The sequence below is a fragment of the Mus caroli genome, chromosome X (genome assembly GCF_900094665.2).
Source record: "Mus caroli chromosome X, CAROLI_EIJ_v1.1, whole genome shotgun sequence".
NCBI classification, from domain to species: domain Eukaryota; kingdom Metazoa; phylum Chordata; class Mammalia; order Rodentia; family Muridae; genus Mus; species Mus caroli.
The window spans coordinates 52,335,417-52,348,077 of NC_034589.1; the positions used below are offsets into that span (position 1 = coordinate 52,335,417).

General features: G+C 40.0%; 1 protein-coding gene across 1 annotated transcript in view; it reads left to right on the forward strand.

Moving 5' to 3' along the window:
• Positions 1-453: 453 nt before the first annotated feature.
• The window catches only part of LOC110287160 (transmembrane 9 superfamily member 2-like), an 82,950-nt gene continuing 70,742 nt past the window's right edge, over positions 454-12,661 (forward strand). Inside the window, exons 1-5 of the mRNA XM_021153808.1 lie at positions 454-672; positions 6,496-6,563; positions 8,213-8,306; positions 10,047-10,174; positions 10,517-10,646. Of these exons, the coding sequence (XP_021009467.1) occupies positions 478-672; positions 6,496-6,563; positions 8,213-8,306; positions 10,047-10,174; positions 10,517-10,646 (615 nt within the window). The 5' untranslated portion in view covers positions 454-477. The remainder of the gene's footprint in view (positions 673-6,495; positions 6,564-8,212; positions 8,307-10,046; positions 10,175-10,516; positions 10,647-12,661) is intronic.

The following is a 12,661-nucleotide window of genomic DNA, read 5'->3' on the forward strand; positions in this document are numbered from 1 at the left end:
GCTGTCCTGGAACTCACTCTGTAGACCAGGCTGGCCTCGAATTCAGAAATCCGCCTGCCTCTGCCTCCCGAGTGCTGGGATTAAAGGCGTGCGCCACCACGCCCGGCCATAATTTTTGTCTTAGAAAAAAAACCCTCAAAAGAAAGACTTCATGAGGTTGAAACCACTAACACCTCTCCCCTCCCCCACGCCCCTGTGAGGCAGTTGGATAAGGCAGTTGGCAGTGGCTAAAATGGCGGAAAAGTTTGGCCTGTTTCCAGGCGAGGTTCACGTGGGACATGAAATGCAGGCATGCGCACTTCGCCTGCTCACTGACTTCCTCAGTTGCCAGGTGTCCTAGCAACACGGTCTTGAGTCACTCACTGGCTAGCAAGACCCTCCAACGGTTCTTCTGGAAAGTTCTTATCCCCGCCCACTCATTGCTTCATTTCCTGGTGGCTCATTTGCATTTCAGTTCCCATCTTGTCTCTCTCCAGGATGCTTGTTCCTGAGGCAGGCTTTAAGATGGGTCTCGGTGGTCGCCGTGTGGAAACCAAACTCTGCCCTGGCCTCCACGGGCTGAAGTGGTGGCTGTTGCTGTGTTTCTTGGCCACTACCTGTGATGCTTTCTTCTTCCCGGGACTGGTTCCTGTCACCTACTGTGAGGAGGGCCATCCCAACTCCTATTGTAAGGTGAGGAGCGCGAGAAGAAAAGGGGCCTAGAAGGCCGAGTGGGGTGATCCCAGACCCGTCCGTCATCTTGGCATGGCGCTCTACGTCTTTTTTTTAATATATTTTGGTTTTCTTTAACATGTTTTATTCTTTTTTATTAGATATTTTCTTTATTTACATTTCAAATGCTATCCCGAAAGCTCCCTATAACCCCCCATCACCTCCCTGCTCCCCTACCCATCCACTCCCACTTCTTGGCCCTACTTCTTTTTGATTTCTGTCCTCGCCATCTCTACCGCCTCCCGGCCCACCCTCTCCCCTCCTCTCGCGTGCATCCCTGCTAGTGCGCCTAGGCTGCGGGTCCTCCCCCAGGCTCCGTATCCTTTTAGGCAAGGAACTGGTTCTGGCCGTGCGGCCTACTCCGTTCTAGCCTCCTGAAGGATAATACTCTTTCCCCTCACTACCTCCCTGTCACTCTCCAGTTCCACCTTCCTGTTCATCGGCCAATCCTCTTCCCTCAGCTTCTCTGCCCTCTTCCCCTCCCACTTGCCTTCCTCCCCTCAAGTCCTCTTACCCTCAGGCCATTTTCCTGCCACCCTCACTTCTGGGAACTTTACAGCTCTGATTCTCGGTTGCTGCCCTGGTCCTCCAGACTGTAGTAACACTCATTGTACTGTCTGTTCTACAAGCCAGCGAGCATTTGCCATGAGGGATGTTTAGTAAACTTTCAAGTAATGGGACTGGAGTCCCGGTACACTGGCCATCCTTCCCTTCCACACCCTCCCACCCTCAGTACTTTTTAAGTCAGGATCTGCTTCTAGGCTAGCCTTCAGCATCTATTCAAGTTCAGACTCAAATACTACACTTTATTTATTATTATTATTATTGTTGTTGTTGTTATCATTGCTATTATTATTATTATTAAAATTTAGAGACTTGGTCTCCTTTAGCCTCGCCTGGTGGTGTCCACCGTCTCCCTGGTAATCACTGTGCTTCACCACCATTTTTTTTTTTTTTTTTTTTTTTTTTTTTTTCTAAAATAGTCAATCCCCAGGTGGCTAGCCTGAGGGCCTGTCCTCTTTAAGTAACTCTATGTCGGTCTCAGACCTCCACCCACAACTTTGTTTTTTTTTTTCTTTGTTTGTTTTTTTTTTTTTTTTTTTTTTTTTTTTGTAAGAAGGTCCCACCGTGAAGCCTAGAATTGGCAATCATCATGCTTTCAAATTCTGCTTCCTGGGATGAAAGACATACAGGCATGTGCTTTGATGAACATCCCTGAAAAAAATTTTTTTTCATGAGATTTGTTTTCTTGAGTAGTCTAGGCTTATTTCCAACAATGGCCTACCACCCTTGTGTTTCAATCCTGTAGAATGTTGGGATCACAGGCTATGGCATTGTATATCCTGTTTCCTTTTTTTCTTTATCTCCCTCCTCCTCTTGTTCTTTTTCTTGTTTGTTTGTTTTTCAAGACAAGGTTACTCTATATAGCCCTGGCTGACTGGGAAATCACTCTGCAGACCAGGCTGGCCATGAACGCACACCCCATACCCCACCACCAGTACAGGGATAAAGGGCATGTGCCACTACCACCCAGCTTTTTAAAAATTAATTTATTGTGACAGTTGTGTGTATAGATGCTGGGTATTGAATCGTGGTCCTTTGAAAGAGCAGTCAGTGCTCTTAACCACTGACCACTGAGCCATTTCTCCAGCCTGTTTTTTTTTTTTTTTTTTCATTTTTAAAGAGAAGGTTTTCTTTGTTTAACACAGTCTAGTCTGGGGCCCAACATCAGTTTGCGTCTGCCTCTGATGTGCTGGGATTAAAGTTTGCACCATACTACAGGATTCCTGCTTCTTTTTATAATATTATTATTATTGTCATTGTTATTGTTGTTATTATTATTATATGTATTTTTTGAGACAGAGTTACTCTGTGTAGCTATTGTTATCATCATCATCATTTGCATTTTTGAGACAGAGTTTCTCTATGTAGTTCTGGTGTACTGGAACTCACTCTGTAAACCTGCCTCTGCCTCCCAAATGTTGGGATTAAAAGCCTGCACCACCATGGCCTGCTCTTTTTATTCTTTAAAACAGCTGCAATTATCTCAACTTTGTGCACTTTTCTTATTTTAACAACAGAGTGTGACAGTTATTTTATGTCATAGCTGTAGAATGTTGGGAATACAGGGTATGGCATTGTATATCTTGTTTCCTTTTCTTCTTTATCTCTTTCCTCCTCCTCCTCTTGTTCTTTTTCTTGTTTGTTTTTCAAGACAAGGTTACTCTATATAGCCCTGGCTGACTGAGAAATCACTCTGCAGACCAGGCTGGCTGTGAACGCACTCAGATCTGTCTGTGTTTGCATACCCCACGCCCCACCACCAGTACAGGGATAAAGGGCATAGCTCTCCAGCTCCATTCTCCCACACTTTCCCTTTTATCATTGGTTTACCCCCTTCCCTTTCTCACTTTCTTGCCCCTGTCCCCGTTTGTCCCCTTTTTGTTTTGTTTTGTTGTCCTTCCCCTATTTTTGTTATTTCTGGTTATTTTAATCTTCCTTTCTCTTCCTCTTGAGGTTTCCCTCACTTTCTTTCCCTTTCTGTTTCTCACAGAGGCTCTTTCTCTTTTCCTTCTTTCCCCTCTTCTCTCTTCCCATCTCTCTTTCTACTGTCTTATGTTTTATTTCTTTTGTGTTTTCCCTTCACTTCCCACCTCCTCTTCTACTGCATTTCTGCTTCTCATTGTGTCTGTTTTCCTTCTCCTTTTTCTTTGTTTCCCTGTCCATTTCTTCACCCTCACTCCTCTGGTCTTCTTTCTCTGTTATGCTGACTTGCTTCTGTTTCACCCTTTCTTTTGAATTTCTTCATTATTACTTGTTTCTTTTTTTCATTTTGTTTTACCTTAGCCAATTTCTTTGTGTTTCCTTTTTTATCTTTGTGTTAACCTTTCTTTGTCTTTCTCACTTCTTCCTTTTTCTTTTTTGTTCTTTGAAACTTTCATTATGTTGTGTTTATCTGAGACAGGGTCTCAGGTATTCCAGGTTGACTTCAAAATCAAGGTGTAGCTAGGGATGCTCTTGGACTCTGATCTCCTGTATCTACCTCCCAAGAGATGAGGTTGCAGGTGTGTGATGTTATTCCCAGCCTCATGTTTTTCTTTCACCCCCTCCCAGTTTCTGTCTCTATTCTTCCCTCTGCGCTTCTGTTTTGTCTTTCTCACTTTTCCTTTCCATTTGTCCTTACCTTTCTCTTTTTTGCTTTCACATTTTATCTCTCTCGCTTCATCCTCTTTCTGCATTTCCCTTTTCCTCTCATTTCTGTTTCTTTTCCTTTTACATCCACCCATTCTTTTTCTTTCTCCTATTTCTTTGTCTTCTCTCATCTTCTGTTTCATTTCTGTCCTTCTTTCCTTCCCTTCCTACCTATGGCTTTTCCATTTCTTTCCCCTTTCACGCACCTTTTCTCCCCCTCTTCTTACTCCCTTCCTGTCCTCTTTCTTTTTTCCAGTTTTCTTCCACCTCCCCCTTATCATGGTCTCCAACCTCTCTCATCCCTTTCTTTTCCTCTCTCCCCTTCTTACCTTCCCTTTCCTTCTCTATGACTTCCCCCCTTTTTTTCTTTTTCTTCCTTTCCCTTTCCTGTCTTGCTTTGTAGTGGAGTCTGGCTTGATACTAACTTAAAGACCTGTCTGGCCTAGAACTCATGGGTGGTCCTCATGCCTCTCTCCATAGTGCTGCGATTACAGATGTATGTCACCACTGCCAGATAGCTATTCTCCCTCCCTTTCTCTTTCCTCCCTCTCTTTCTCTCTCCTCCCCTACCCTTTTCTTCCTCCCTTACTTTTCTGTTCCTCTTTTTATTTCCTTCATCTTTTCTTTCTCTGTTCACTAGCTTCTTTCTCTCCCTTTTCTTTTTTTCTGACTTTGCTTCTTTTCAAACTTTTGCTCTCTGCCCTCTTTTTGTTTCCCTCTTTTTATCATTCTGTCTTTTTTGGTTTCTCTATTTTATTTCTTTTTCTATCTTTCTCTCTTGTTAAACTCCCTCTTTCTTTTTAAAAATGGGTGCTAAGGTCTGAATCCTGGTTCTCAAGATTGTATAGTAAATGTCCTTAACTGCTTAACTGTCTATTTTGAATTTGTGATCCTCTCCCTCTCACCCCCCACTCTGTTTATTTTGCCATTCTCTTCTCTCTTTTCTTTGTTTCTTTTTTCCTTTTTCCTTGGTTTTCTTCCTCTTCTCCCTTTCTTTTTGTTCATATCTTGCTCTCTTCATCTCTCCTTCTTTAACTCTCCTATTTCTTCACCTTCCATCTTTTTTTTTTCTCTTTTTGAGACAGGGTCTTACTATATATCCCTGATTTACTTAGAATTCACTATATAGCACAGTTGACTCCATCCATCTTCTTCTGAATGCTGGAATTACAGCTGTAAGGAAGCCTGGCCTCCGTTTCCTCCTTTCCCCTTTTCTTCATCTTTCCTCCTCCCTTATTTATTCCCATGATGGCCGGGAAGGTAGGAGGACACTCTTTCGGAGTTCTTTGTTCTCTTCTTCCACCTTTTCTTGGGTTCCAAGGATGGATCCCAGTTTGACCTTGAGCTCTGGATCCTTTTCCTTCTACCTCTCCAGTCGCCAGGATTGCAGGTTCGCAGCCTGACGACATCTTCCTGACTCATCCTCCTTAGTATTTGCTTTTGGCTTGTGGCATCACAGTCATGGGGACTCTTATGTCAGGAAATTAGTCCCTTGTGTGGAACATGTGGCAAATACATTTTTTTCTCTATCTGTTGTCTTTTGGGTTTATGTGGTTCCTCTCTGCAATTTATACAGTTTAATTCCTATTTCAATTTAGAATTTTAGTGACTTCTGGGTTTTGTATACCGTTTTGAAAGGTCTTGCTTACTCCACACAAGATTGTAAAGTAATTCTCTCATGCGTTCTTTAGTACTTTATGGTTTAAGTTGATATTTACGCAAGATTAATATGTCTTTGTGTAATACATGATATAAGGATCCGACTAACCTTTACTTCTAGCTCACAGACCAGTTATCAAAACACAATTTATTGAGTAATGGATCTTTTCTGTAATTGGTATGAGAAACTATCATGGTTCTTTTAAACATAAGAAGTTCTCAAATACACATTTTAAACTATAGTTCAAATCTTATACTTCCCAGTACTACACTGTGAATTTTTCTTCTCTGTCCATTACCATCCAATAACTATAGTTTTAGGGGATCCAGATCCCTCTTTTGGCCTCCTTGGGTACCACATGCAGGTGGTACACAGACGTACACGCAGGCAAAACAATAAAATAATAAAAAAAATTAAAATAATAATAAAATTTAAAATGTTTTAAGAGTTGATGAGAGAATGTGAAGAGAGGGTTTTTCTGAGGAAATAAGCATTTACTACTTTTTGAAAACATTTAGAAAGGGCTTTATATTTTTTTCTTAAAAGTTAAGAATGGTCAAAGCCAGGTTTGGTGGTTTAGGCCTTTAATCCCAGGCAACACTTGAAGGGCAGTGGCAGTCTCTCTGTGAGTTCAAGGCCAGCTTGGTCTACATAGAGAGATCCAGGATAGCCATGGCTACAGAGATCCTGTCTCAAAAACAAACAAACAAACGAATAGTAGAGATACAAATTTTATTCACCCCCAGAAACCCAGTTGTCTTAGTTTGAGCTTCAGTTGCTGTGATAGACTTCCACGGCTACAAACAATTTCAGGAGGAATTTATAACTGATGGTAGCAGCAGGAGGCCAGGGTCCCTCTTGGTTGTTTTCTTATGTGTTTTGGGAATACCACTCATTGTATTATTAGTGAATGTTTTTTCTCATTCTTTTAGTCCTCAATTCAGGTGTATGCTGATAAATTGTACTCAGTGGACAGTGCGATGTTCTATGATTATGATAGGTAAGTGTAGCATAAGTGTTAAAAAAAAAAAACACCTTCAGGGACTGAAGGAGCTGAGGGGTTTGTAGCCCCATTGGGGGAGCAACAGTGTCAACTGGCCAGATACCCCGGAGCTCCCGGGAACTGGACCAGCAACCAAAGAGTACACATGGAGGGATGCATGGCTCTGGCTGCATATGTGGCAGAGGGTGGCCTTGTCGGACATCAGTGGGAGGCACGGCCCTTGGGCCTGAGGGTGTTTGATGCCCCAGTGTAGGAGAATGCCAGGGTGGGAAGGAGAGACTGGGTAAGTGGATAAGCACCCTCATAGAGTTAGGAGGAAGGGGTGTGGGGTAGGGGACTTATGAAGGGGAGACCTGGAAAGGGGGAAACAAGTAAAATATAAATAAAGAAAATATCCAATTAAAAAAAAAAGAAAAACAAAAATTATTTAAAAAACCACCTTCAGAGTTGTAGTTTGATTTTAAAACACTAAAACATGAGAAAGATACATCTGGAAGTTTTTTTTGTGAGTGATAATGCTTTGTTTAATAATGTTCTGCATAAGACATGATCAGCTTACTATGGCTTAACATCTGGAAAAAGACAAATTATCTCTATTATAGAAAAAGACTAAGATGTCTTTTGACACTACTTTACTGTTTACCCTGCTGCTAGGAGTCTCAGCTAGACTCACCCCCAAAGATTCTAGGGAGCCTCCCTGTCCCTAGCTTCTCTTTAGATTGTACAAATCTTTTGCCATTTGAAATACATACAAGATTTCTATGTATTTGATTTTGTACTTAAATCATCTTATATTCATAATAATTTTTTTTTTTTTTTTGGTTTTTCGAGACAGGGTTTCTCTGTGTAGCCCTGGCTGTCCTGGCACTCACTTTGTAGACCAGGCTGGCCTCGAACTCAGAAATCCGCCTGCCTCTGCCTCCCGAGTGCTGGGATTAAAGGCGAGCGCCACCACGCCCGGCTTATATTCATAATAATTGAAAGAAAATTCTAATTTGTTTTATTTACAGATTTTTTGAGACTATATGGGAATATGTTTAGGGATGACTTTGTTCTTTAAATTTGCTTTGACTAGAACTAATAATTATAGTTTCTGAATATATTGAGTTAGAATTAATATGGACTTGAAACTGTTGTTTACTTATTTTTATGTAATGTAAAATTTAACCCCCCAAATATTATTTCTTTTTTTCTTATTATTTCTTATTATTTCTTATTATTTTCTTATTATTTTTTTCTTTTCCGTTTTCTTTTTTCCCAAGACAGGGTTTTTCTGTGTATCTTGGCCATCCTGGAACTCACTTTGTAAACACAGATGGCCTCAAACTCACAGAGATTCCCATGCCTCTGCCTTGGGAGTGCTGGAATTAAAGGAGTGCACCACCTCTGCCAGGCCTATGAATTTTTTTAAATTGTCATTTCCTGTGTTAAGAAACTTTAAATGCAGTAACAAGCCTTTATGTAATGCATTTAACAATTACACATGGGAAAGAGAAATGTATATAGTGAGGCACATAGTTTGTAATTGTACATAATCTAGCTCATAATTTTATTTACAGTCTTATTAACAATAGAGAGGTTAGATGAATTATAAAGATTGATTTCTTGCTGAGTTTTAAAACGTGGTACTTGAACTTCTTTCTTAGCTTTGACTTCTGTCAAGATTCATTGAAGAGAACACCCTCTGAGACTCTTGGACAAATTCTATTTGGAGAACAAGTAACATCATGTCCCTACAAGGTTATTTAGCTGATCTTATTAGTATATCTTATTCTTGAAAGAATTTTCTCAAAAGTATTTAAAATTGCATCTCTGTTTTAAAGGGAAGAAAGAAAAAGAACCTCATGTTGATAGAGAAGTCTGTTAAAATATTTATGTTAGCTGGGTCTATATGAAGGAGAGACAGAGAGAGAGGGAGAGAGAGGGGGGGGTGCTCTGGGCATCACATAAGCTAAGCAGGTGCTCTAGCATTGAACTTTGGTCCCAGCTTTTTTTATTTTGAGACAAATTCTATTGTGTAGCTCACGTTGGCCTTGGAGTATCAAATATATCCCAGGTTGTCATAGAATTGGGGAGGTGAGATTATAGATGTAGCCATCAGGTCCAACCTTTTTTTCTGTTTTTCTTTCCTCCCACAATGAGAGTGTCACACTCCATAGTCCAGATTGTCCTGAAATCCGTGGCAATCCTACTGAGAACTACAAGTTCTGCTATTATAAGTGTGAGCCATAATTTCTGGCTTGCATAAGGTTTACTTTTGAGGTTTTTGGTTTTTTGTTTTGTTTTTCCTTTATAAAGAAAACTGTTCCTATTTTGGGTTGGGTGATATAAGGATAAAACTGGATGCTGAATATGCATTCATTTTACCTTCAGTATCTTAATGAAGAGGAGGCTAAGACTATCTCAGAACAACAGCAACAATTAAAATCAAAGCAACACACTAGAAATATGAAGAAGAGATCATTTAGTTGGTAAACTGCTTGCCACCAAGCCTAACAACATGAGATCAGTTCCTGGGATGCACATGGTGGAAGGGGAGAACTAACTTCTCCAAGTTGTCCTCTGATTGCCACACATGAACTGGGACGTGTATGTGCACACACATGATAAATGTCATGAAAAAAAGAAGAGGTGTACTTAGTTTCATAGTTCTGGAGGTGCCAAGGCCCAAATAACACTATACCAGCTCTGGAAAGGGCCCTCTGGTTTTATTCATAAAATGGTAGGCACATGTGTGAGTTTTTCCTTTTAAGTTCACTAGGATTTGTTGGAACCTAGGTAAAGTATTAAGGCCTAGACAAAATGTTAAGGCCTAGGTATCAGTTACTTGGCTAGCTTGCCATTATAAGGAAACATTCTCATGTGTTTTAGCTGTTACTAGGAAATTTTCTAACACCAAGATTGATTACATGTTCTGTGCCCTTGAAAATCAATCACAATAGAAGTTAATAGAAATGTGTATAGTTACCCACAATAAGCTTGGACCTGAACCAACCACCCAGCAGCACTTCCTGCACTCATATATAAGTTTTTATGGCATAAGCTTCCCTTGAGATGTACCCCAAAAGCATTCAGTTTGGAAGACCTTACCCTAAATGGCTCAATCTAATCACTTTTGAAGTAGCTCAAAACAAAACACTGTAGTCAGAGAAAATGTTTGACCTCTTATTTTAATTTCACTGTGACTTCAGGAATTAAAATTAATGATAATGATGCTATATTAGTTTGTGGGCACAAATCATAGTCAGACTCTACAATATGATATTAGAAGACAAATTTTCCCTTCAGTTTTAAAAGCATGTTGTATTTATGACTAGAATAATAGCAGTTAGAAACTGAAACGGAAAAAAGACAGAGTTGTGAATGGTGATATATTTAGATCTTTGAAAGGAAAAATATACCTGGGAGATAAATTGCTTATTTGGTGACATTTGACTTATCACATTTAGCCAAAATTCTTAATATTTTCACTTTTTACAGTTTTCTTTTAACAAAGAAGAAACATGTAGAAAAGTCTGTGTAAAATATTATGCTCCAGACAATGAAGATGATATGAACAAGTTGGCCTTTTTGAAGGAAGGGATAAAACAGGATTACCATCATCACTGGTATGTTTGTTATCTAAAATTGACTTTTTCACTTCTTTTTAAAGTAATTTATTTTTTAAAATGTTATGCATGTTGGTGTTTTGCCTGCATATCTGTTTGTGTGTTACAGACAGTTATGAGTTGCCATGTGGGTGCTAGGATTTGAACCTGGGTTCCCTCAGAGCAATCAGTGCTCTTAACCAATGAGCCATCTCTCCAGAGTAATTTAATTGACGTATAAATTATGTTCTATTTTTGTGATTTGAATTTGATTATAATTGAACTTAAGTATGTGTAAAGTAACATTAGTGTCGCTTAATATGAAATGTTTTTAAACCTTTTTTAAAAAATATTTTTATTTAGGGTTATTGATAACACAGGAATAATATGGTGTTATGACACTGAAAATGAAGAACAGCATTGCATGTCAGGATTTCCAATAGGATGTTTTAATGCCCCAAGTGACCAAGTGAAAGGTTCTTGCTTGATTAATGTGAGTATTGCCAGCTTACAGCAGAAGTACAAGGATGTTGCTTCACTTAACTTTGACTTTCTACTTTACTCATTCAGAAAATATTAATGGGATGTCTAAGTCAAGGGAATAGGCTTGAAAAGAAATCAATGCAGCAATATGTCTGCTTCTGGGTCTCTGTCTTTGTTCCCATCTGCTACAGGAGAAAGCTTCTCTGATTATGACTGGGCAAGCTACTAATCTAGGAGTATAGCAGAATAGCATTGAGTCATTTTACTAATACTATATTTTTTACACTAGTAGTGCTTGGTTTTGCCCTAGGTATCTGGACTGTCTAGTCTCTGGTTCTTGGTCACCCAAGCAGTGTTGGGCATGGATTCTGTCTTAAGGAGTGCACATTAAGTCAAATGAGAAATCTGTTGGTTATTCTCATAAGGTCTGTGCCACCACTGCTCTCACATACCTTACAGACAGGACACATTGCAGGTCAAAGTTTTGTAGATGGATTGCTGTCTATGCTTCTCTTTTGATAGCCTGCAGAGTTTCAAGTTCCTGATTATGCTTTCCTGAATGGGTCTTATGGCACCCAAACTATTCCTCCCCTTCCCTCCCCTTCCCTCCCCATCCCTCTCCTCCCCTCCCCTCCCTGTTTTTCTTTCTCTTTCTCTCTTTTTCTTTCTCTTTTTCCTTCTCTCTCTCTGCCCTTCCTCCCTCCCTCCCTTCCTTTCTTTGGGAGAGGATCTCACGTAGCGTGAGTTGGTCCTCTTGATTCTATCTCCAAAGTACTGGGACTACAGGTACACACCACATGTGTCAACTTTTAAAATACTTTATGTGTTGAAACTTTGAACATTGGTTAGGGATGAAGGGTAAGGGAATTCAGTCTGGGCTACACAAGGCCCTGAATTGGAAAATGTGTGCTTTGAGTTGCTGATTTACATTTCGTGAAATAACAAACTCCTAGTGTGTGGATTTTGGCTTGGAATTAGTGTGGGATTACCCATACTTTCTGAAATAGCATTTAGCACATGTATGACATTTCATACTACACTTTTATGTGATGTGACATTCTTAGTGCTGATTATAAAATCAAAATATTGCTGAATGCTGGAAAACACTGAAGATATTATTTTCTAAAGTGTCAGTATTGAGCCAAGTTTTTAATTCTCTGTGTAAAAATAAACACATCAATTTTGTTAGTTTTAAAACTTGCTTTTCTCTTTAATGCATGCTAAAGTTATATGGTACCAAAGAATTTCCTTTTTTTCTTTTTTTTATTAGATACTTTCTTCATTTATATTTCAAATGCTATCCTCACAAACCCCTATCCCCCATCCCCCGCCCTGCTCCTCAGCGCACCCACTCTCACTTCCTGGCCCTGGCATTTCCCCTGTACTGGGGCATATGATCTTTGCAAGACCAAGGGCCTCTCTCCTCCCATTGATGGCCGACTAGGCCATTCTCTGCTAAATATGCAACTAGAGACAGAGCTCTGGGGGTACTGGTTAATTCATATTGTTGTTCCTCCTATAGGGTTACAGACCTGTTTAGCTCCTTGGGTACTTTCTCTAACTCCCCCATTAGGGGCTCTGTGTTTCATCCAATAGATGACTGTGAGCATCCACTTCTTTATTTGCCAGGCACTGGCATAGCCTCACAAGAGAGAGCTATATCAGGGTCCTGTCAGGAAAAGCTTTCTGGCATATACAATAGTATCTGGGTTTAGTGTTGTATATGGGATGGATCACCAGGTGTGGGCAGTCTCTGGATGGTTCTTCCTTCCATCTCAGCTCCAAACTTTGTCTCCGTAACTCCTTCCATGGGTATTTTGTTTCCCATTCTAAGAAGGAGCGAAGTATCCATACTTTGGTCTTCTTTCTTGAGTTTCATGTGTTTTGCAAATTGTATCTTGGATATTCTAAGCTTCTGGGCTAATACCCACTTATCAGTGAGTGCATATCATGTGTGTTCTTTTGTGATTGGGTTACCTCACTCAGGATGATATCCTCCAGATCCATCCATTTGCCTAAGAATTT